Below are 22,972 nucleotides of genomic sequence, written 5' to 3' on the forward strand. Positions count from 1 at the left end.
AATAAAGGAAAATCCATGGCAAAACAACAGCAGCATGAATGGATGCAGAAATCTTCTGGCTGAGTGAGGACTTCCTATATAAAGTTTGGTTCCCCTGTAGTTGTTGGATCTCAAACTGACACATCAGAGATGTCATGTTGTCTTTTTTTTTCCCCAATATATTTAAACAGATACTGTAATTTCTCCTGTAGCTTAGCTAAGAAAACAACTAAGGAAGAACCAGTGGGAGTTTGTCACTGATTTCAAAGATGCTAAGATTAATACTCTAAAATGTAGATATGAACACGTAATATGTAGCACATAGTCCAAATGTGCTACATCTAAGTATAAGCACAAAAAGATGCTGTTTCTGAAAAGCGTATTTCAGTCAAGCACCAGTAATACTAGCTGATATGCTATTGCAAACAGGCTTTTGTCTAATAAAGCCAGATATTTTACAATAGATCCACCTACTTGTTAATATCTAAACATTTCTATAAATAAGAAATGGAAATTTAAAAACAAACAAACAAAACAAAACACACCACACACACCTGTATCTAAATGAAAAAATATTAAAAATTTCCATTAGAAGTTTTGTTTAAAGTTTCAAGTCTTTTAACTGTCTAGTAGCCTGACTTCTCAGTTCACAATAGGTAAGAAACACATCACTCAGATTCTCTCATCTATAGGTAAGAGCTATTTGTCAATCCTATATTAAGAAGAGTAACAAAATACTGCCAATAATTCTGTTCACTCTTAAGAAATTTAATATTCATTTTATTTTGTTTTGTGCTACAGACAAAATAAGTAAATCCTTTGTATTATTTGCTTACACAGAGTTTTCTACAGTCATAATTTATTAATAAAGATGAGAAATGATGAGTTCTTTGTAGAATTCTAAGTGTTACTAAGTTCATTTGACATAATGAACTCCACATGTGTAACCGTCTTTTCTCTCTGAATAAATACTTATAGCCACAACAGTCCTACCATATTTTTCCACCAGGAAAGGTTAAATCCATCACTGCGTTGAATAAGCAAAAGATACAAGTTCTGTAGTCATTCTATAGTCAGTAAAATTGATGGAAGTTGAGAGCTTTAGCATGTCACAGCACAGGAGTCCCAATTTCCAGCCAAAATATTTGGTTAGTAGAGTAAGGCTGATTCTTTTTTGGTGCTTGTGTAAATAAAGACAGTGCCTCTTCTACACTGTAAAACATGGAAGAGACATGAGCAATTACCACAAGCAAAATGTTTTCACTTGATAAGTCAATCTGGGCTGTTTTTTCTGGCTAGTCAGCAGTGTCTGAAAACAAAGGAGACACAGCAGCCCTAGGAGACAGCTTGTCTGCCCAACCACTTTTCTGGGGGATCTCTTAATTTGATTTAGAAAGCACATAGCAAGACTTGTAGGTGTCAAAATTTAATATACCACATAGCACCCTACTGCAGCTGATGCTGTCAGGCACGTGAAAGCCTATGGCTAATCTGTCTTTAGAGAATATACCTCTGTATCTCATCCCCACCTCCCTGGTTATCACAACAATCACTTGGATAGGCTATAAGATCTGGTGCTGTCTCAAGTGATTTGATAAGCAGACGAAAACCAAGGGTTCATTAAGCTCCTGGGGTATATAAGCCACAGGGTTTTCAGCATGCCCCTGTACTTGGGAGGTTTGACAGCTCCCTGTTTGGCAAGCTGGGGCTCACAGGAAGATGTTGTTGACTGCAAAAATACTTGTTTTCACTCTGAGTGGTTTCCTAAGAGTGGGCACAGGCTTTGACATTGGATTATCCACCAAATGTGTAGTGATACCCAAGGAGATGGACATGTGCCACGAGATTGGATACTCCGAAATGAGGCTTCCCAACCTGATGGGACACACAAGCATGGCAGAGGTCGTCCTAAAATCCACCACCTGGCAGCACCTGGTGCACACGGATTGTCACCCTCATGTGAGGATGTTCCTGTGCTCTCTGTTTGCCCCCATCTGCCTGGACACGTAAGTATCACAGCACCCAGCCTTTTGGTCAGAACAGGAATCAAATCAAATGTATGTCAATTGTAACGGAAAGGTGATCTCCGCCTCATCAGAAATAATTCTCTTAACTATTTCATACTCATTGGGAAAAAAAAAGCACTGAAAAGCTCTTGAGTTCAACTTCAGCTTTAGTTTGCTTTGTGGAAATGAATGCTGGAGCTGAAGAATATCATATTTTAGTTTGTTTCAGTTGAAATTTTGTTCTTGTTAATTTAAAGTTGAATATAGGTGACAATGAAACCAAATACCCGTTGCAAAGAGACTTGGGCTCTTGACAAGGATTTTCTCAGATAGTAAGAAAAACATAAATAAAAACATAATAGCATTAATAAAAACATAATTCTGTAACACAGAAGAATAAGCCATTTCTAGAAATGAATTATTGCTGAAGGTTGTCAAATATCAGTATGTACTTTGTGCAGAAATCACTGCTGAACTACTTTGTTATCACTGAGTGAGTTGAACAGCTTCAGCCTGGTGCTCCCTCTGGTGCAGGTTCATCCTCCCCTGTAGGAGTATGTGCGTTGGTGTTCGGGACAGCTGTGCTCCTGTGCTCGCCTGCCATGGGCACGCCTGGCCAGAAAGCCTGGACTGCAGTCGGTTCCCTGCAGACGAGGACATGTGTCTGGCATCTCTTACAAAGGAATATAAATATTTGCACAAAGGTAGGTGGAAGATGGCAGGGTGGCTGTACTGTATGCTGCAGGTAAACAAGACAGAAGGGACACAGTTCTCAGTCTGTGACTTTGTAATTGGAGTTGCATCTATGCATACTTGTTTGTGCAGAAGGGGGGAAGTATTAATGCCTGCAGTGAAAACTGTGGCACTCCTCAGATGATGTGTCAGCATCAGTTCAATTCAATGAAGAGCGGTTGGTCTACACATAGCAGAGGAAGTGATTATCTCCCTGCACAGCTACAGGCACTGTATTTTATTTATTTTGAGGTCTCTTTACAGGCTTATCAGCTTTATCAGGGATCTGATAAACTCACGATTAATTGAATTGGTCTTCAGATCAATTTGGAAAAGTTGGGAGGACTTATTATCTGATTTTCCTAAGGGAGTTAGCATGACATTAATAGTCAAATCTTCAAATGTGCTTAGGTGTTTTTACTTAGGAGAATAGCAGTACAAGTAAGTTGCTGCTGGCACACTCCAATTCCTATGTTCTCAATATTAGTCCAGCTGAACCTAGGACCACTGACAGAATTCTCACTTGACCCGTTCCCCACTCCACAGCTGTACTGAAAATAAAACACTATTTATAAACACTGTATTTGATGTTGATGATTGAGTTTATCAGTTTAAACAAAGAGTCAATGTGCGTGGAAACAGAAACTCCTTTTCCTCCTTAGCCATGTTTTCAGAGAAGCATGCGGATGCATACATTATCACTGAACAATTCTGTATTTTTTATAATTACTCATAGTTAAACAGCAAGCTCTTGACTTTCACAGCAGAAAACTAACACAAAACATTCTACAAGATAATGATGAGACTTTGCCATTTCTTACCAGTCCTACCAAAGCCTGCATGCCAGACCTGCCCAGCAGTGGAGGAGCTCTTTACACACAAAAGAGTTCTCGAAGTTTTCTGTGACAGTAATTTTGGTAAGTCCTTGTTAATATGACTATTAAACGATCAGTTCTCCTTCTAAAATGCATTTAAGTTGGGATTAAAATAGCTGACAGCTTCTGCTGGGGTTTCAAAATCTTCATCCTGAGAGCTTGGATACTGAGTCAACTTTAGGTTATTTTTCAGAATATGTTCTTTCTGAGCAAAATTTAAGGATTTATTTTGCACGAAAGACTTCTTCATCATCTATTTTACAAACAAATAGCTTTTCTGTTCTTGTTGGGCTGGCTTCATTGCAGTACAGTATGGTATATGGAAAATATTTCTGGCAAAATCAGGCATATAAACCAGTTTGTCTTTTATTAGTAATTAAGCCCAATAAAGCTTTGGTTGTTTCACCAGTGAATGGCATGTCCTTGTTAATTGTGCATTAATTGTTCACAATACATAGCTTACTGAAAAGACTCAGAAAATCATACAAAATAAATTCTGACCTCATGTTATTTTACTGAAGTGGCGGGCAATACTTCTGAGTTTGCCCTATTAATGTCCTGCAAAGTCCTTCGAAGCCAATAGAGACTACTAGAGAACACAGCTGGCTTTAGAACAGGTACTGCAGAGAAATTTCATGCTAAGATGTGTTGGTGGGGTTGTGTTAGATGGACAGATGTCTGTGATGTCTGTGATGAAAAGGGAGAATGTAACAGGGTGGTATCACCAAACTTTACTGCTGAGAGAAACAAAATGAGTTTCAGTAGACTAGTTGGGCAAGGAGGTCAGCCTCGTGATATTAGAATCACGCCAACAGCTTACAGGATCTAATTATCCAGTCACCATCACGTATACAATGACGGCAAAAATACATTACAAATCTTTGTGAAAATATGTTTGCCTAGTTGCCAATTCAGTGAAAAAAATGATCAGTTGCAAACTTATTTTAAAAGAAGTTAAAAAGTTAGAAAATCTATGCTGCTGTGGGAGAAGATGTCACCACACTCCATCACCAGGAATTATGAGAGTATTTTTAAGGAATCTTCCTGCTTTAACGGGTATTTATTTCTATACTTGAACAAACTGAGTGACTCACATGTTTCCTTTTTTCCTTAGCAGTGAAAGTAAAGCTGTCCAAAAAAAGAGCAGTAATTGGCGACCAAGAGTACAACATTGAGTGCCACGTGGAATTCATTACCCAGGGCTCACTCTTGCCTTATGAAACTCAGCATATGATACAGCAATGGCTGCTTATCAATGAAAATTGTACACGGAGGATGACTCAAAGCCATCGTCCCATGGTGTATCTCCTTGTAGGGAAGATTGAGGAAGGTATCATTTTAGTTAATCAGATTTACCACTGGCAGAGAAGGGACTCCCAGCTGACTTTGGCCACTCAGAAATGGAGGTACCATAAATGCTTGTAAATATTTATCTTATTACTTGTAAAAAGCTTATTACACTTTTTATGCCAAACCTGCATTGTAAATAAGAATGTATAAGTGGCATGTAAAATCTTTGTTTCCTTTTAAAATGTATTATAAGTTGAACTTAGATCCAGTGTTATCAGGCCTACTTTCTATAGTATTTTAACTATTTGTGAAATTTGAATTTGGTCATCTATGTATAAAGGCTTGAGTTATTGCAAAAATCTTTTGTATTATGTATAAAAACTGAAATGAAACAGTTTTCATCCAGCTCAGTACCTTTAGTGTATTCTTCTACAGGGTTCACCCCGCCATTTTCTTGACTTACCAAACTTTCTCTGGCTAATGCTTCATTAACACACCTCATACTTTTCCATTAGAGAATTTTAAAGGAAGGTGGCCCTCTGCTGGTCACTTTTGTCCGAATGAAAATGGAATAAATCGTAATAAATAACAGCAAACGTAACACAGCCCAACCGCAAGAAAATCTGGTCATTTGTTGTCATTTCACATTGATCAAGATGATCAATGGTGGTAATGCCTCCGAGCATGGGGTGAGTGCAGTTTTGGAATCTTCTTAAATCAGAGCTCCTTTGTTGAAAGGTCCTATTTCATATCCAGACATACAAAATGTCAGTGCACCAGAGGGTGGTGGGCATGGAAGCGGCTGCCCAGGGCAATGGGCACAGCCTCGAGCTGCCAGAGCATAAGGAGAGTTTGGACACACGGTTTGAATTTAGGGTGGTTCTGTGTGGAGCCAGGAGTTGAGCTCAACGATCCTTGTGGGTCTCGGAATTCCAGCTTGGGCTATTCTGTGAATCTATGATTATATGATTTTCTATCATGAGCTAGAAAACTTCTGGAAATGATGAAAAAAAAAAAAGTTGGAACAACTTATATTCAGTTTATACTGCATAATGAAGACACTGTTCTGAAAAATGTAGGTGACTCAAAAGCTCGGTTCATTTGATCCCACCGAATCTGCAATGTTTTCTGCTGGAAAAATGGTAAATATTTAAAGCACTCCATCAGTGCCCACAGTTGCCAACTGCTCCCAAAGGCGTCTGATGGGCTCAGGTCAGCCATGGGCGGCCCTGCAGGGAGCGACCCATTTAAGTGCCAGGACAACATCAACCGCCTGGTCTTGGCACGAAAGGACATGGCTACTGATGTGAGCTGCTGAGAACTGGTTGCTCGATTGACTATGACGTAAAGGAGGTCATCTTAGCTTGTGTCGATTTCCATTTGTTTCTCTTTACATGAGGGGTTACCTTACAGCCCTTTGCTTACTTGCTCTTGGAGCTGCTGTATATTTAAAACAGCGGCTGTATTTGAACTATCCTGGGCATAATGCAGCTCCAGCTGCCAGCCCCACTTCGCAGAGCTCTGACAAAGTAAAGTGGAATTGGATGGAGCAATTTTTTCTTCATATGTACATATGTGTGATTTAAGACCCTCTGCTATACGTCAACGAGGTGTGCAGAGGAGCCTGGTCTAGTTGGCAGCCCTGCCCGCGGCTGGGGGCCTGGATGGGGGATGATCTGTAAGATTCCTCGCCACCTAAGCCATTCTATCATTCTACGGTGAGCGCCAGAGAAAATTCAACTCGGGAATTTCGGCTGGGAACGTTTCACCCCTTAACTACCAGCCCCTCGGAAGCAAAACCCCCGCGCAGCAGCAGCAGCAGCAGCAGCCGCCACCTGAGGGCGGGGCTGTGGGCGTTCCGTTGGACGCGTCGCAGCCCCGCCCGCTCCCGCCATCCCGCCCCGTGCTGCGAGCGGGCGGCGCCGTGCCTTCAGCCGGCGGTGAGGCCGAGGCGCTGCTCGGGCGGCCCGCGTGGGGACCGCGGTGTGCGGGTGCCGAGCGGGGCTGCTGGGCACGAGCTCTCCCGCGCACCTGTCTCAGCCTGAGGTGAGTAACCCCTACGCGCCTGCCGGCCCAGGTCTCGCCCCGGCTTGGCCTCAGGCCCTTGTGCGCGGACTGAGGGAGCTTCTGTACCCCCTCTAATGCACCGCACGTCCTTCTGCTGGTAACCGGGAATCCAGCCCGCGCGGATCCAGCTTCCAGGGCCGTGCCGGCCGTTCTGCCCTGTGTCCTCACAGACCAGCCCCTCGAGGCTTCTTTGTTTGCGCTTTGTACTTAGAAGTCAGAAGTGCGAGATCCTCCTGCAGGCCTTTGCCCTGCATGCATTCATTCCCACTGGCTGTTCATCGTACATCTGTTCTGTACCCGAGATACGCACCTGGGGACCTCTGTTCTGTCTGTAGCGATGGCTTCAGGAACAGCCCTGATTTACGATGAGGCGATGACCAGGCATAAGCTGCTTTGGAACGAGTAAGTCAGTAACGTCCTGTCCTTTTTATGAATTGATTCTTATCAAGAAAGTACGCAGTGCATGTGTTTTTTGTAAATGTGACGTGCAGTGTGTAGGGACAGACAACCTGGTAACTTTCCTGCTGAACAGAAAGTCTGCCTTCTCGAAAAACTTTTACTGCTAATTAGTATCTAGATACTCTACTGCTAATCTGAAGCTGGATCTGAGAAGCTGAGGCTCTGCAGTCCAGTAGGCCTTAGTAAGGGGATTAGTTCTCTAAACACTGCAGTTTAAGCTAACTAAATTGCTCATAAAGCTGAAGTCTCACTGACCTTGGAAAAATATATGGATTTACTTTCTCATCTGAAACCCTTCAATTAAGTTTAATTAGAAATTGATATATACAGCTGGCTCACATTTATGTAAATTAGACCAGTACCTTTGTTGTGCTTGAAATGAAATGCTGTCAAATCCTCTGCTGATCTTCCCTGTAAGATCTTCACTTTTAATCTCAATGTCTCCGTGTCTGTGGTAATAGTTGCTGCTTGAAGTGGTGAGAGAACAAGGAAAATTTAATGTTGTTTTGTTTATTTCTGTGCAAGAGACATAAATTTATTTTTGCTTACAGATTTTGTAATTGTTTGGCTCAATTCTAAACTGGAAAGTATTCAAAGAATTTCATTATAATTATTTTACTCTCACAAGTCCCTCTGAGGATATTGAATCTTTACTTATAGTGCATAGTAGGCATTATTATAACTTGAAAGCTGTGCTGGTGTGTGTTGCAGTAATATGAATATCGCTTATTTTCAGTCCTATTTGTGATATTGAAGTGCCAGAAAGACTGTCGGCCTCCTATGAGCAGCTTCAATGTTACCATCTTGTGGAAAGATGCATCCCTGTGCCTGCTAGAGAAGGAAGCGAGGAGGAAATCCTCTTAGTTCACAGGTCTGAAATTTATTTTTATTGCCATTCAGTTTAATCTAATGAAATAACAGATGTCATACCTCCAGAGCATGTTTTACACCATTTAAAAATACCTGGTCCTAAGCTCAATAACTTCCAGTAATTTCAGTGGAAAATGTGTCAGGCTGCAACTTGCACAAAACATGTTGACTATGCTATAGATGCTGAAATATGAATGAATTTGCTGTTCCACTATATCACCGTTTCCACTCTTTGGATTCTTGAGCAGTGATCGCTGATTTGAATACGATATTAAAAGTAAGTTTCTAATTTAAAAATGTAGGAAAACTGATAACCACCTCTTTCTCCCAAACATCTTTGAGACAGAGTGAACCAACAGGAAAGCTTTGTAGCTAAGTCTGTGGGGGAAATTCAGAGGATGAGCTTCTTGCCCCTTCTGAACTCATGGCTCTAAAGTCTGCTCTGGCACTTGTCACCTTGGTGCAATAGCTTTGCAGCCAGCACGCATGTTGGCTGTGTGCTCATTTTCCCTTGTTAAGAAGCAGGGAAGTCTTTCCCAGAAGGACAAGTGGAGCTGGGAGCAAAGCACTGATGGCAAAGCAGACAGAGGCAGTGTCTGCATAGGCAAGGGCACAATCCCACAGTCCCCAAGGGAAGTGGGCAGCACAGATGCTATTAACCAAATTCAGCTGAGAGTTTAGATTGCTTGACAAGTCTGCAGTGACAAGGCAGAAGTGAGGTTAAGTTAGAATAACATTCCACAGGGCAGCATGGAGGCCCACATCAGTGGAGGCAGAGATAGCTATACAACGTAACTAAAATGTATCCAGGGTGAGGGCTTTACCTTTAAATCGGCTCCCAAGTGAAGGGTGGGAAGGCTTTGCTGAGGCTTCTTAGCAGAGTTGTTCAGGGGAACTTCCAGTAAGGTTCCATCTAGCTTGCTCCCTTAAGACCATCAGCTGTACTGTCTTTAAACAATTTCTGAACCCAGCAGTAGAGCCCCAGGAAACAAAAGTTTGCACACAGGTGACCTGATGCTTGTTTGAGGACAATGGATCCTGAATCATGTCTCAATTTTCAGATTCCAGAACAGTATTTTTCCTCAAAATGTTCTTATTGGAATGCAGGCAGCTCTGCTTACCAACATAATTTATATTTGCAGTAAGTACATTGCTGATCAGGTACTGAAGAGACTTGATAACAATTCCCAGTTGAGTTGTCCCTTCTAGATGGCTTGGAACAAAAAATTCACTAAGGTCTTGTTTTTCTTTCCAAATGTAGGGTAGAGATAATAGATGTCTTTTTTTTCTAAAGACTTTCATATTGAAACAAGTGCATAACTCCTACAAAAATGTTGTTTGAATCCTCCATTAGGTAGGAGGCTGCTGAGGAAGTTAAACTAGTAATTACACAATCATTGAGCTTCATACAGTTTTGTTCTTGATAGCATCTTCATTTTGAATTCACTGCTTACAACTGTTTATATTAAATAATGCTGGTCTGTCTCACTTTGTTGTGAAACAGCGGTTGCTTTGGATGTCCAGCAAGAGGAGCACACAGAACACATACGTGGTTGCTGTATCCTGTGTTAGGATGCAGATAGGAGGGTAGATGCCATCAACCTTAATTTCCATCTCAGCACCCAATGGCAAAATAGCAGTGACAGAGAATTGGTGGAACAGTGTTTCTAAGTACTTGTTATGCTCTTGAACCAATGAGAAGAGGGAGGTATACATACATCATAAGGAATTCTATCAAATACCTGTTTTCCATACAACAAGGGATGATTGGACACATTCTCAGTCATAATTCATATGCTGACAGCTGTCAGATCCTAATTTACTTCTAGTTGGGATGGTACCTGTCTGTAGTGTGGATTGCAGAATAGATTGTAGCACAACGAAAAAACAGCTTTTTGGTGATACCAAGACCACTGGAAAAGGGGAGAAGCATGTCACCATATTCTTAGGATATCCAAGAATCCTTAATTTCATAGCACTCCATTGCTTTGCTGTATCCTACAACCAGCATCCCAGGATACGTGCTGGACTTGTGAAGTCTCACAGATAACCTCTCTTAACATGTTTTGTTAGCTTTCATTACATTTAAATTGTATTTAAAAACTGTTGGACTGTTTGCGTAGTTAAGTGTTGTTCATCTCCCTCTCCTCTGCAGTTCACAACACTTGGAGGCTGCAAAAAGCACACAGACAATGAATGAAGAGGAACTGAAAAGAATCTCTGGAAATTATGATTCTTTTTTCTTTCATCCGGTGTGTAAGTTAAACTGCTTCCTGTAGTGGGATTTGCAGGTATTTGTATTACTGCATCTGTGTGATGGTTTTCTAAGTAGGGGAATGCTGATAGTAATTTGTTTTGCTATCTAAATATACTTGCATGTGTTTATGCCCTTCTGTTGATCCGTTTCCAATTTAGTGCTATGCTGTAATTTAAATTGATAAGTGTTCTTTTTACCTATTCTGTAATGATATCATGCCAGTATACATACTATTCAAATTTTGATTTTGCCTTTGTTACTGTAAGATTTTGCTCCTTATTTTCAGAGACATCAGTAGAACCAGTCAGTTCAATACATCCTTTTCTTATTTCTTGTCTCCCTCAGAGAGAACATCCTTACAAAGGATGTGATGATTACAGATAAACCTAATAGAAAGTACACTGGCTTTTCTGTTGTAAAATTATGCCTTTAACTAACTGCATATAATTTCATTAGCATAGACTTATGTCAGTTTCATATTGGGTCACAAAGCACATTATGCATGCTATCTCTAAAACTAGCTGATGAACGACTGATAATAACAGTGAAATTCTCTTTTTTTAGAGCACTTACCACTGTGCCAGACTAGCTGTAGGAGCAGCTTTGCAGCTAGTGGACTCTGTGATGTCAGGAAAAGCGTGCAATGGAATGGCATTAGTAAGGTAAGAAAATGTGAGGAAGTCTTCACTTCTCACCAAAATTCACCTTTGTTGTGGATAATGACGTAAAACTTTGTTTTAGACCTCCAGGTCACCACAGTCAGAGAAATGCAGCTAATGGGTTCTGTTTGTTCAACAACGTTGCTATTGCAGCAGAATATGCAAAACTGAAATATCGCCTACAGAGGTAAGAGCCTCGCTGACTGTAGAGAAGCTTTTCATACCCAAGTGTGATGTTGCATTATCGTTTGACATGGTACCATTTTAGAGTGATGTCCACAGCCTCGTAGGTGTCACGTACCTTTTTGGGTCCCAAAATCTTCAGTCATCTGCACTTCCTTCAGACCTCTATGCCGTGGTTCTTCTACTGAATGTTTTATTTTGCTTTTCTATGCAGAATCCTAATTGTTGACTGGGATGTGCACCATGGGCAAGGAACTCAGTATATATTTGAAGAAGATCCAAGGTTTGAAGGATGCTTTTGTTAGCTGGCTAAATACTGCATGCTTCTGTAGGGAATAAGATTTTGTTTTATACTCCTAAGTCTAGAATGTCACAAAAGACAAGATGTTCTTGCTATTTTAGTGATTGTTGTTTTTTTTAACCTGTTATCAAGTAAAGGGGGAAAAATCTAACAAAAAGAAACACATGAATTTATTTTACAATGAAGAATAAAGAATAACAAACACAAAATGAGCGAGCAGTGTGACTTTTAGGAAGATTATCAGTTGTAAGATCTCTCTATACCAGGATTTAGGTAATATCTCTGTTCTTTCTATTCAGGAATCTCCCAGTTCAAGTGCTAGTTAGATAAAACAGATGAGCTTTATGCTGTTTTCTGAAAAGCCACAGCATTGGGTTCAAGAAACAAATCTGTTCTACTGAGAATGTCCTGTCTTTCATCTGAAGGGAGCACATGCATGACATTACTAAAAGCTGTCCTAGGTTAATTTTGACATAGGACCTTCTGTACCAACTTTTATGGTCAAAAGCTGCTTAGTGAACTAAGAGGAAAGGATAATTATATTTTCATGCTTTCACTATATATTAGAGTTCACAGGGTCAGTTTTGGAGCCTTTTTGTCAAGCTGGATTTTTCTTGTATTTTCAGTGTTTTGTATTTCTCCTGGCATCGCTACGAACATCAGGAATTCTGGCCATCGCTCAAAGAATCTGATTATGATGCTGTGGGTTTGGGAAAAGGAAAAGGTTTTAATATAAATTTACCTTGGAATAAGGTAAATGTTATTTACAGCCCAACAGAACAAAGGCAATAGCTTTATTTCTTATGCATTAGATAATGCTTTCTGAATATGTGCTGCTTTGCCTGCTTGGCAGATGTAGCATACTGTATCTTATTCCTGTCAGTGAAATGTCTTCTAAGAAATAAGGTTCAGAATGTCATGTTTGTTTGTTTCAAGAGAGAAGACGACACATGCATATCGTTTTTCTTCAGTATATTGGCTAGCCACTCCTGGGAGTGCTTCAGGAGATGGCTGTGTCCATCCTTGTTCAGCTGAGAACTGAAGACCCAAAACGATGGATATCTGTATATAGTTCTTATACAGAGGAGTTTGAGCTGATCTTATGAGGCTGTCTTGTCTTTAACTTTTGGTATTATCTTTCCTTATGTCTGGCAAAACCTTAGGAAAAGCTATTACTTCAACAGGAAGATCTGATCTGTGTTTCTCCCATTTTGCAGGTTGGGATGGGAAATTCAGATTATCTTGCTGCATTTTTTCATGTGTTACTTCCAACGGCTTTTGAGGTACTGTACAATTAATGAATATGCTGGTGTCATGGCATAGCAGTGTACAGTTGAAATGCAGTGCAAAAGAACGTGCTACATTTCTTTCTGTTTTGTAACAGTTTGATCCTGAACTGGTTCTCGTCTCCTCTGGATATGATTCAGGAATTGGAGACCCTGAGGTAAGTAACATTTTGTGGTTTGTGTTGTCAGTCATAAATGTGTTTGTAAAATATTCCTGCATCTTAAATGCCCATTGATTGCTACGTGCAATTCACTTTGACCAAGCTAAAAATATATGTTTGAGTCTTTAAGCTGACCCAGCTCAATGCATAGCACAGGACATATAAAGATAGATTGTCCTGTAGGCACAACTCCTGCATCATCTTTTTGCGTCTTCCTTTAAAGCAGTTGGTTCAGCATTTTGTTAGATACAGCTAGAGGTGAGTGTTCCTTTATGCTGAGGCTGAGTCCAATCTCATTTATTTCAGATCATCTATCTATCTATTTATTTTTCTCACTAGTGTTTTTGATTCAGGGTTTCATCTCTTAACAGAACTTTTCTTTAATTTAGGGGCAGATGAATGCCACTCCTGAAGTCTTTGCCCACCTTACCCATTTCCTGATGCAGTTGGCCCATGGGAAGCTGTGTGTCATCCTGGAGGTAAATACTTCTGGAGCTTAACAAAATAATTTCTTTTTGTATCTCCTCTTAGAATCAATAATACAAAAAAAGACTAAAATTTGGCAGTGCTCTGAGACATGAAAAGAAGTGTGTGTCCTGATTATTATTTTGATTTAAAATGTTAGAACAGAGGAACATGTGCTTATTTTTCTGAAAACAGCTTCTACAGCTGTGTTCAGTTCTTGTGCACAGTGACTACAGAATGCTCCTCTGGACAGTCCCCACTTCATTAAAACTTATATGGGGAATAAACTGCATTACCAGTGTTGTGCAATTTTGTCTTACTCCTGAAGAATTTTTAAAAGCTTTAGCATAAATACACTGTAAGTTGGTTATAGAGCCTGTGCTGCATTCCCATTTGGGGAGTTTTTTTGTTTGTTTTTAATAAAAACATCTATCAAGATCTTTAAGAGGTCTTTTTAAAAGCATTTTTTTCCTCCTTTTGAAGTCAATGTCAACTCCTCTTCTGCATGGTGGAGAAACGGTCATTTTGCTGGTAGATAAGTTTGTGAATCTTCCCAGCATGATCCCAAACAAGTGAATTGCTTAGAAATTGATTCACTTGACCTCTGTTTTGCTTGAGCTGTTTTCCATCACCCTTTCTTCAGCAGGTTATTATACATACTGCCTGAAGTGCAAATAATCATCTCCTCACGATGCAGATGGTATGACTGCTCCATGAATGGAATGCAGGAACAAGTCTGTCATCTTTAATTCCGTCATCTGAAATCTGTCTTCATTTCTCTTCCAACTCTTGCCAAATTATCAGGACAATGATATTTTAAGTGTCAGGCTGTGGGAGATTTCCCCTGTGCAGATATTTTAGAGGACAGCGGTAATTTTTACCTTCTAAGGAATCTTCCACCAGGACTGCTGAAGCTGGAATGCTATGGGAGGGGAGTGTAAAAGAATGTTTCTAGAGTTACAGGGCAAAGTCACAACTGACTTCCAAACTGAACTGAACCGTGATGAAGTGAATAGAGTTGTTGCTTGCTGCTGAACTTCAGCAGGTAACCTCTAACTTAATAATTTTTTATATGAAACACTGAATTGTGTTTGCTTACAATCTTTCATTTCTGTAAATTCAGGTACATTCAGTTTGATTTATTTCCCATGATGACATTCAGACTTCATGTGTATTGGTCCCTTATGTGGAATGAAACACTTTTTCTAGGGTGGGTACCACCTGAGGTCCTTGTCTGAATCCGTCTGCATGACTGTAAGAACTTTGCTAAGAGATCCTCTGCCTCAGGTAACTGGAGAAATGGCACCTTGCCTAAGGTAAGCATAGGAATAGTTCTAGAACAACCTGTGTAGCAATCAATGATATAAAGATGTGCAAGCTTTGAACACTTTGCTTGCCAAGGTTTACATGTGATACTTTGTAATCTATTTCCTGCTTTGAGACATTTCTTCAGTGATTTTATTTTCTTGTTGGTGTTGTTTTTTCCCATTGGTAAATTATTCCCTGCTCTTTCATCACTACTGACACTGTTAATCCTGTTTCTTTCACAGTGCTATTGAATCTATTCAAAATGTGAGAGCAGCACATAAACCCTACTGGAAATGGTTGACGTATGAAGGTAATTAATGGAATTGGTAAAAGGATTCATACAGAAATTCAAAATTAAGATTATTTCCTCTGGTTTGAAATAGCTGAACTACCAGCTATTCATCCAGATGATTGCTGGAGGGCTGTGAGGCTTCCTTCAGGGCCAAGTCTTCAGCTAGTCTGAGGAAAAAAAAAACACTGTTAACTTCTAGAGGTGACAAACATCACATTAAAAAGTAGTGCTTTGATATCTTTGTTTGCTGTGTGGGGAAAAAAATGGTGGAATTTTATTATCACTTACAAACTTTTTCTGGATTAAAACAATTGTAGCATCACTGAAAAATGTCTGTGCCAAAATATTGCAGACAGTGCATGGAAACAAATATAAACACTGTGAATACAGGTGTACTTTGTTTTGCAAATAATTGTGACTAAATATTAACATACTGCTCACAAATTAATACACGTGAAACTTTTTTTTCTAGACACATCGTTTTTGCACAATTTGAGCACCAAATCAGACTTACTAAAGACTGCTGATACAAATCCCTGTTCAGATGATGAAGCTATGATAGCTGACAGCAATGGAACTGACAGAATAGAAAGATTTTTGGAGTTGCACATGAAAAATATTGTATTTCCAATTCCTCCCATCAAAACAGCAACAACAGCTGAGTTGAAAGCTTCAGCAGACCCAAACACCTTCCCAGTACACCTTCATGTTGTGAAGGAAATGGACAAAAATGAACTAGAAGCTCTTGTCAGGTTGGTCATATTTAATTAATTTTCAACTTAATTATAAGGATGAGAGGTCTCAGAACAAACCATAATCTTATTCTTTCTTATTCTTGTCTCCGTGGCATCGGTCTACTCAGTCATAGGCAGCATTACTACTTCTGAAAACTTAAGACATTAGAGTTAGCTACCATTTTTCTCCTTAAAGTCATAGGATCATATGGGTCAAAAAGGACCACAGTGATCATTTAGTTTCAACTCCCTGCTGCGTGCAGGGTCACCAGCAGCAGACCAGGCTGCCCAGAGCCACATCCAGCCTGGCCTTGAATGCCTGCAGGGATGGGGCATCCACAACCTCCTTGGGTAACCTGTTCCAGTGTGTCACCACCCTCTGCGTGAAAAACTTCCTCCTAATATCTAACCTAAACCTCCCTAAACCTAAAGTTTAAAACCATTTTCCCCTTGTCCTGTCACTGTTCACCCTTGTAAACAGCCATTCCCCCTCCTGTTTATATGCTCCCTTCAAGTACTGGAAGGCCACAATGAGGTCTTCCTGGAGCCTTCTGTTCTCCAAGCTGAACAAGCCCAGCTCCCTCAGCCTTTCTTCATAGGAGAGGTGCTCCAGCCCTCTGATCATCTTAGTGGCCCTCCTCTGGATTCCTTTACATAACTAATCAGAATGTTTCAAGAGAGAGAGGACAGTGAAAATGTGTTAGTTTAAAAGGAAGGTGTTAGGAAAATGCCTCTAAGATCTGTGTTAGCTTTTAGCTGGAAAAGAAATACCCGACTGGTATTGCAATTTCAGAAACTCAACTTCCAAAATTAGGAAGTCTCATTTTGACAGCACTTTATTTCCTGAATATCATCAGGCATTTTTTGTTTTCTTTTAGTGCAAATAGAAACAGGTTTAGAGACTGTTAGGCAGGAGTGTTGTCATCTTCCTGCTAGAGCTAGGTCTTTGAGAATGAATGTGTAGTATTTATAGAAAATGTGTTGCTGTCAGTACTGACTGCAAAATACCATTATCAGGATCCTCTCCAAAAGTGCTGTCATATCTAACCTAGTTTTGCTTTGTGTGATTCATTTTACAGTGATTTTTATGCGGACCTTGTGGAAGCAAACAAAACTTTGCTCTCTCTTGGCAGTGCTTTGACCATCCTAGATAAAATACTTAAGAAAGAGGTAAAGAGAATGTGGTTTAATTGAGGGGGCTGGGGGTTGCCTTCCTGATTTCTGCTTCTACATCTGGATATTAGTTACTGTGTAGTTCATAACCCTGCTGATCTCAACTAGTCTGTGCTTAGCTAACAAGAGAGGATGTGAGATGAGAAAACATTTTAGGAATAGTTAACCTCAAGACACCTTTCTAATTATTATTGGGCAAGACATTATTCTGCTTTTCTGCAGTCACAGCTCATGAAGCATCGCTGTCAAACATAAGGATGAACCAGATATTCATTCTTCCACTTGCCGTGGGCACAAGACTGTATCAAGCACCAGTGAGCAGCAAGGAATCTGAGATAGATTTCAACTTCCGCACGGAGTTTTGCCTGCAGACTTCAGGAGAGAGTTAACTTCTGCAGTACCCTATAAGATAGCAGAGTATGCTAAGCTGTACTCTCTATCTTTATATGTACAATAATTTATGCAGTCATTTGTTTTCCTGGCGCTTCACGCTGATTGCTTTCATAGAGCAGTTCAAAACACCACTGTGCCCTGTGATTCCAAACAACCATTCCAGCTCAGCGATCTGATCCTTGCACAGTCAGGAATGAAAATGAGGCAGACTTAGAGGTTGCAAGATTGTATTTATGTACTGACATTTTGAAAAACAAAGAGGAAAACAACAAGCAAGTTAAAAATAAAATGCCAAATGTATATTATGCAAACAGTCTCATTTGGTAAATCAGTCTCTTTTGAATAAAAAGCTCTCTCTAAAGTACAAAGCCAGTGAGGATTAGTAACTGTGAGAATGGCCTCTTTCTTGTAAGTCATCTTCCTGCTGTTGGCAGTCATGGCTGTAGATTTTGGGAACAAATTTCTATTGTTATAGGCTGCAGGTATCTCTAGGAGAGGTATAGATTAGATAAACTATAAATAGATTAACTAGATTATAAATAGATTAGATAAACTACTGGCAGAAGGAAATAGCATCTGCAAGTAATGACTATTTGAGATTATATGGAGGTGATGCTGAGATTTTGTGTTCAGAGTTAGAGGAGAACTGAGCAGGAAGAGCACACGTTGTGTCCTTGCTTTTGTTCCCTTATGTTTCACGACGAGTTTAAAGCTCTGCACAACACAAGCCAGCACTTAAATGTTGACTGATTAATACTGTCACCATGTTTTCTAGAAAGTAATGGCTCACCCATGTTAAAGGAAGAGTCAGAATTCTGGGACAGCTTTCTTTTCATAGTGTCTGTCTTTCCAGTGTGTTTTGCATTCTGGCACACTGAGTGCATCTAATCTGCAGACTGCTGAGAGAACCACTGAAGATGACCTTCGCCTACATAATCTACTTTTACAGTTGACTTTCCATGCAGGACCATGCACTTGAAACTGTACAACAGCTTTTGGTGTCAGAATCAAATGTGACCTTTGTGTTGTACACGAATTAATAACATCTTAATCTTAGGATCTCTTCCCTGCAGCTGTGGCTTTGTTTGAATGATACATAAGTTAAAAAAACAATCGGTACAAATAAGAAACGACACGATCTTGTGCAGCACTAATTATTTCTGAATAAAAAAAAAATCTTTTGTAGGTATGCAATGGAATTGCAGAATCACCTGCAGCTTCTGCTTCTGTTGCTGTTGCACTGAGACATTCTCTTCGTTTTGGGTTTCAAAGGTGAATTTTTATCTTTTGCATTTGGTACTCAAAATGTAAAAAGATGAAAGTGGATAAAATATATCAGGTTGCCTTTGTTGAAAGGCTTCATTTTAAAACAAATGTGCACAGCTTTTTTGATTTGCAGTAAAGACGGCATTGCATATGACAAAATCCTTTTGCCTTACCAAATGCAGAACACCTGTAGGGATCAATGCTGTGCAAACTTAGGCTTTCTGTGCCAGACATTGGCTGCAATTGACCTAAGGGCATTTTCTTGGCTTAGTTTCCCCAGGATTAGTGGGAGAAGAGCGTTCCCTTGAGGTATCCTAAATTTCTTTATACTTCTAATAGACCAAGTTCAGAGAGGTGTATATTCTTTTTTATTTATTTAATCTGCATGCAAATTCTTTAAATCAGTTGCATTGATTGAAAAAAATTACTTGCACGTACAAATGAATGTATACATGATTTTCCTTTGTGTTCTATAGAGTGCTTTGCATCTTTGTTGGAGATATGGATATCATACCGAGCACAGAAGATGGGTGAGGCTTCTTTTTAATTTGGGAAATTAAATTCCAGGGATGATAAATGTTCCTGAGTGACCATATGTATGACGAAATCTGCACTAAGAAATCAGTTGTGAATTGATTTTTCATTGAGTTTAACCTGAAACAAAATACAGAGCAAGCCAAAATGTATTTCTGAAAACAAGCTTCTATTTCTAAATTCTGCCTGATTAGTTTAGTGGTTGGTTTGAAGTATAGCCCTTCTATATCAATTTAAATTTGAATTATTACTGAAAATGTAAGATTGAAAATACGATGTTGAATATGCAAAATAATAACAAAGGCAATTATTTAAAAGGGTAAGACAAGATAGGGAAGAAAGTATACGTTATACTGAAATAATGGATAAAACAGAACTTTTTATCTCATTGGAAGTTGGTGAAATACTCGGATGTGGGTTTCGATTACAGAAAAATACTCGTCATACATGTTTGCAAGAAAGAACAGACTGGAAAGAGCAGCTCTAAACACTACATTGTGCTAAACTGGAAAGAGGTAAGGTGCACTTTGTGAAAGCATCCTAAGATAAAAAGTTTGGGTTTTTTAAAACAAAGAATAGAACAGATTTATAAATTAATAAAATGTCATTGAGAATTACACCTCTCACTGCAATTGGGACTTCAAAAAAAAATTTCTTTCTTTGCCCTTCCTGCAGTGCTGCTCCTTCACAGACCTTTAATGTGAATTAGAGTGCATGGTTTGAGTAAGCCTGCAATGGCTGTTTTGTTTTATGTTAGAGAAGGCAGAGTTGCAATGCAGCGATGCTACAGAAAATATGAATAACCAGTGTTGATCAAAGCTGCACGTTTAATATAAGGATTGCTGTGAAAACACATCAGTATTCTGTTCCTAGAGTCAACAGAAAGCTTTTTGAATCTCATGTTATGTTGGGTTTGGGGTTTTCTTGCCTTTTTTGTTATAATTTTCCAATCCTACATATGAGCATTTTCAGCTTCATGTTTGTTCTAAATTGCTTTTCATTCCTGTTAAAGGATGCTGACACGAATGACTTCTTTTCTGCTGTGCTTGGATTCATTCTCCCTGTAGCATATAGTTACCAACCCAACTTGATAATAATAGCTGTTGGACCAAACAGGAGCCTTGGAATAAGTGGGATTTCTCTTATTATTGGTTTGCTACAAGGACTAGCAGAGTCTCGAATTCTTGCAGTGATTGAGGTAAGAAGTGGTGCTACACCATGGTACTTCAGGTGACCTGGGACAGAACCCAAATCAAGCAACAGTGTGTTGGGTGTGAACTGCTCTGAGCTGCTGTATTCTGATTGTGCTCATTATGCTGTCTTTGGAACATCTGAGTTGTTGACATAAATAGCCCATGTTTCTGTCTGGCTGAGAACAAAAGCAGGCAGACACATCCTGAGCTGTAGGCAGCCTGCACGATTGAGAAGCTAAAAGGCATGAATGCAAGGCCTGAGCTAATGTTTGTGTTTATGTGCAGCAGATGATGATCCGACAGTTTGCCTCAATTTGGGGACTGGCTTAGCTTTCCACATGGAATGTGCAGCTTAGAGTTGTGCTCTGACTAAAGATAGTTTATGACCTTTTTCCATCTAATACGATTGGAAGCAGCCCACTGTTCTATTTGCTTTTTTTTTCTTATTTAGGACACAGACATAAATCTAATGCAAAGTATAGCCAAAGCACTTGCAGGTGCTTCTATGCCAAATTTTGGAGCTCATGTGCCTCCTACCCAAGAAAAAGTAAATCAAATAAAAAAACTAAGAAACCAGCTTCAGCAGGACTGGAAAATGCTTCAATGCTCAGGTAAGTAGTCTTTAGTTCTTATTAATATATATGTTCTTAGAAAGATGATGAAATACAACTGAATTCTAAGTCAGTGGGAACACACTGATGCGATGTGAGCAGTATGAAACTTGCATGCCCTTGATTCTGCCCCTTGAGCCTGAAAGCACTGCATTTCGTAGCACAGTGTAACTGTACACTTTGGAACTCTGAGTATCATTGCTCCAAAAATGTGTATTATTTATCCTGAAATAAAGCTACCATAATACTATGAGTTTAAATAATGCTTAATAAGACGTGCATGGGCTCTGACTGCTGATGTGTTTTCTGAAGATAGTGCAGAATGAGATGGCATTTTAAAATAATGAAAAATAGTTTTCCTTAACTCAGTACTGGTTAGTTCTGATTGAAATACATTCACATGTAGTTGAAGACCAGGTAAAGGAAATCAGTTTAGGAAGGTATGTGGGCTTTTAAGATTACCAACTTACAAACAGTTTTCTGCTGAATAACCTTTGGTTTGAAGCAGAATATTCATAAACAGTAGTAAAGGTGGGCATCTCTCTCTGAAAGAAAATGCTTTTAGAAGAAAGGGTCAGGAGCAGTGGCCTAGCCCCAGTAAAACTGTTCTTATGGACTTGGGAATGAGCTTGGTTAATAACTTCATCTTACTGGTGTTCTTTTCAGTGAACGATGGAATTTAAAGCACTTTAAAACCATTTTATGCAGCAGAAGAAAACGTGACACTTCGTTTTGCCTTTCAAGTCACTGGGGAAAAAAAGGTGGTTGATGTCTAAGCAGAATAAGAGCCATTTACAGTTTCCTCTTTTTTTTTCAAGTACTTACAATTCATGTTTTTGCTAGGGTGCTATGCTTGTACATTCTGTGTTGACACTATGCAACTGACATGCGAAACCCAGTCCTCTGTGCTCTGAGGCCTGTGTTATATGTGACTGCAAAGTCAGGCTTGCACAGACACTAGCTTGACTGCGTGAATGTTTGCAAACTCCAGAAGATGGGAACGTGAAATGAGCAATTCTAATAGCTGAGCATTTCAGAATGGCTCAGTGTGACACCTGAGCACACTACCACCAGCTCACTGGGAGTTTGAACTCAACAACAGGTCCTTCAGATTAATGATACATTTCTAGGACTTAAAGGATTCACCAAATATGGTCTTTCTTTTAATTCCTGTGACTGATGAGAGAATGTTAATAGCATCCCAGCAATGGCAGTGTGTGATTGAGATGAAATCTAATCTCCTGAACTACACAGAGCCCAAGGAGAAAAACACATAATACTTTGCATAGGTAAAGTTACTCAATATGTTATTGAGTAAAACAGTGTAAAGACTAAAATAACATTTATGACATATATATGTGCTGTGAATGTTCTGGGGCTATGGGCTTCAGTCTGCTCTCCTTTCAATTGCAAGTTTTCTATATAAAAAATAAAAAGCATTGCTATTACGTTTCGGTGGTGGCCTCAGGCAAGGCAGCTTGTGAACTCAAAACAAAGTGGACTCCCTGAGGCAGCAGCCATACTGTGCCTTGGTTTTCAGCACTCTCCTTTCTGCGCTCGTTTCCAGGTGTAGGTCTCTGTCTCTGTGACTTTAGTAATGTAACCTGCTTTCAAGCACTTAAAACTACATGTATCCATTAGGCTGCTTTCCTACTGCCGTTGGAATTGGGATCATCTGCACCCACTGATTAACTAAATCAGTCTTCGTTGTCCTATTTTTAGGACTGTTTTTGGAAAATTCTGTGTCCAGTGTGCTCTCTCCCAGGGAGGATCCCCCTTGTTCTGTTTTGCTGCCCTCTGTAAGCCGTGAGATGTAGATTACGTTTATTAGAACATGACTAAGAGGGCAAAACTCTATTTTTAATAAAAGAATTTGCA

General features: G+C 39.6%; 2 protein-coding genes across 6 annotated transcripts; both read left to right on the forward strand.

Annotated features, from left to right (window-relative positions):
* Positions 1–1,698: 1,698 nt before the first annotated feature.
* LOC128073212 (secreted frizzled-related protein 2-like) lies at positions 1,699–5,017 on the forward strand. The gene is made up of 4 exons (XM_052667806.1): positions 1,699–1,985; positions 2,520–2,689; positions 3,542–3,634; positions 4,707–5,017. Exons 1-4 carry the CDS (start codon positions 1,699–1,701, stop codon positions 5,015–5,017), a joined length of 861 nt encoding a protein of 286 aa, XP_052523766.1.
* Positions 5,018–6,784: 1,767 nt separating this feature from the next.
* On the forward strand, positions 6,785–21,907 carry HDAC10 (histone deacetylase 10). 5 transcript variants are annotated; one of them, XM_052667779.1, is made up of 21 exons: positions 6,785–6,928; positions 7,161–7,351; positions 8,145–8,279; positions 10,434–10,530; positions 11,100–11,197; positions 11,277–11,381; positions 11,592–11,660; positions 12,305–12,431; positions 12,896–12,961; positions 13,063–13,122; positions 13,515–13,604; positions 14,800–14,906; positions 15,141–15,208; positions 15,663–15,942; positions 17,004–17,094; positions 18,677–18,762; positions 19,233–19,286; positions 19,721–19,805; positions 20,303–20,488; positions 20,935–21,094; positions 21,761–21,907. In XM_052667779.1, exons 2-21 carry the CDS (start codon positions 7,287–7,289, stop codon positions 21,775–21,777), a joined length of 2,046 nt encoding a protein of 681 aa, XP_052523739.1. In that variant the 5' UTR covers positions 6,785–6,928; positions 7,161–7,286; the 3' UTR covers positions 21,778–21,907. The 5 variants fall into 5 exon arrangements, 4 of the variants coding, with proteins under 4 accessions (XP_052523739.1, XP_052523740.1, XP_052523741.1 ...); XM_052667780.1 differs by having other exon boundaries at positions 7,285–7,351; XM_052667781.1 differs by lacking the exon at positions 7,161–7,351 and having other exon boundaries at positions 10,434–10,534.
* The last annotated feature ends 1,065 nt before the right edge of the window (positions 21,908–22,972 follow it).

The sequence above is a fragment of the Tympanuchus pallidicinctus genome, unplaced genomic scaffold, assembly GCF_026119805.1.
Source record: "Tympanuchus pallidicinctus isolate F22 unplaced genomic scaffold, pur_lepc_1.0 scaffold8, whole genome shotgun sequence".
In the NCBI taxonomy this organism is placed as follows: Eukaryota; Metazoa; Chordata; class Aves; order Galliformes; family Phasianidae; genus Tympanuchus; species Tympanuchus pallidicinctus.

Bases quoted from the DNA above. Each gene is read 5' to 3' on its own strand.
- HDAC10 (XM_052667779.1), top strand. From the start codon at position 7,287: ATGGCTTCAGGAACAGCCCTGATTTACGATGAGGCGATGACCAGGCAT. The intron at 15,209-15,662 runs GTAATTAATGGA...TTTTTTTTCTAG, and splicing joins GAAATGGTTGACGTATGAAG to ACACATCGTTTTTGCACAAT. The intron at 20,489-20,934 runs GTAAGAAGTGGT...TTTCTTATTTAG, and splicing joins GAATTCTTGCAGTGATTGAG to GACACAGACATAAATCTAAT.
- LOC128073212 (XM_052667806.1), top strand. From the start codon at position 1,699: ATGTTGTTGACTGCAAAAATACTTGTTTTCACTCTGAGTGGTTTCCTA. The intron at 2,690-3,541 runs GTAGGTGGAAGA...ATTTCTTACCAG, and splicing joins ATATAAATATTTGCACAAAG to TCCTACCAAAGCCTGCATGC. The intron at 3,635-4,706 runs GTAAGTCCTTGT...TTTTTTCCTTAG, and splicing joins TTTCTGTGACAGTAATTTTG to CAGTGAAAGTAAAGCTGTCC.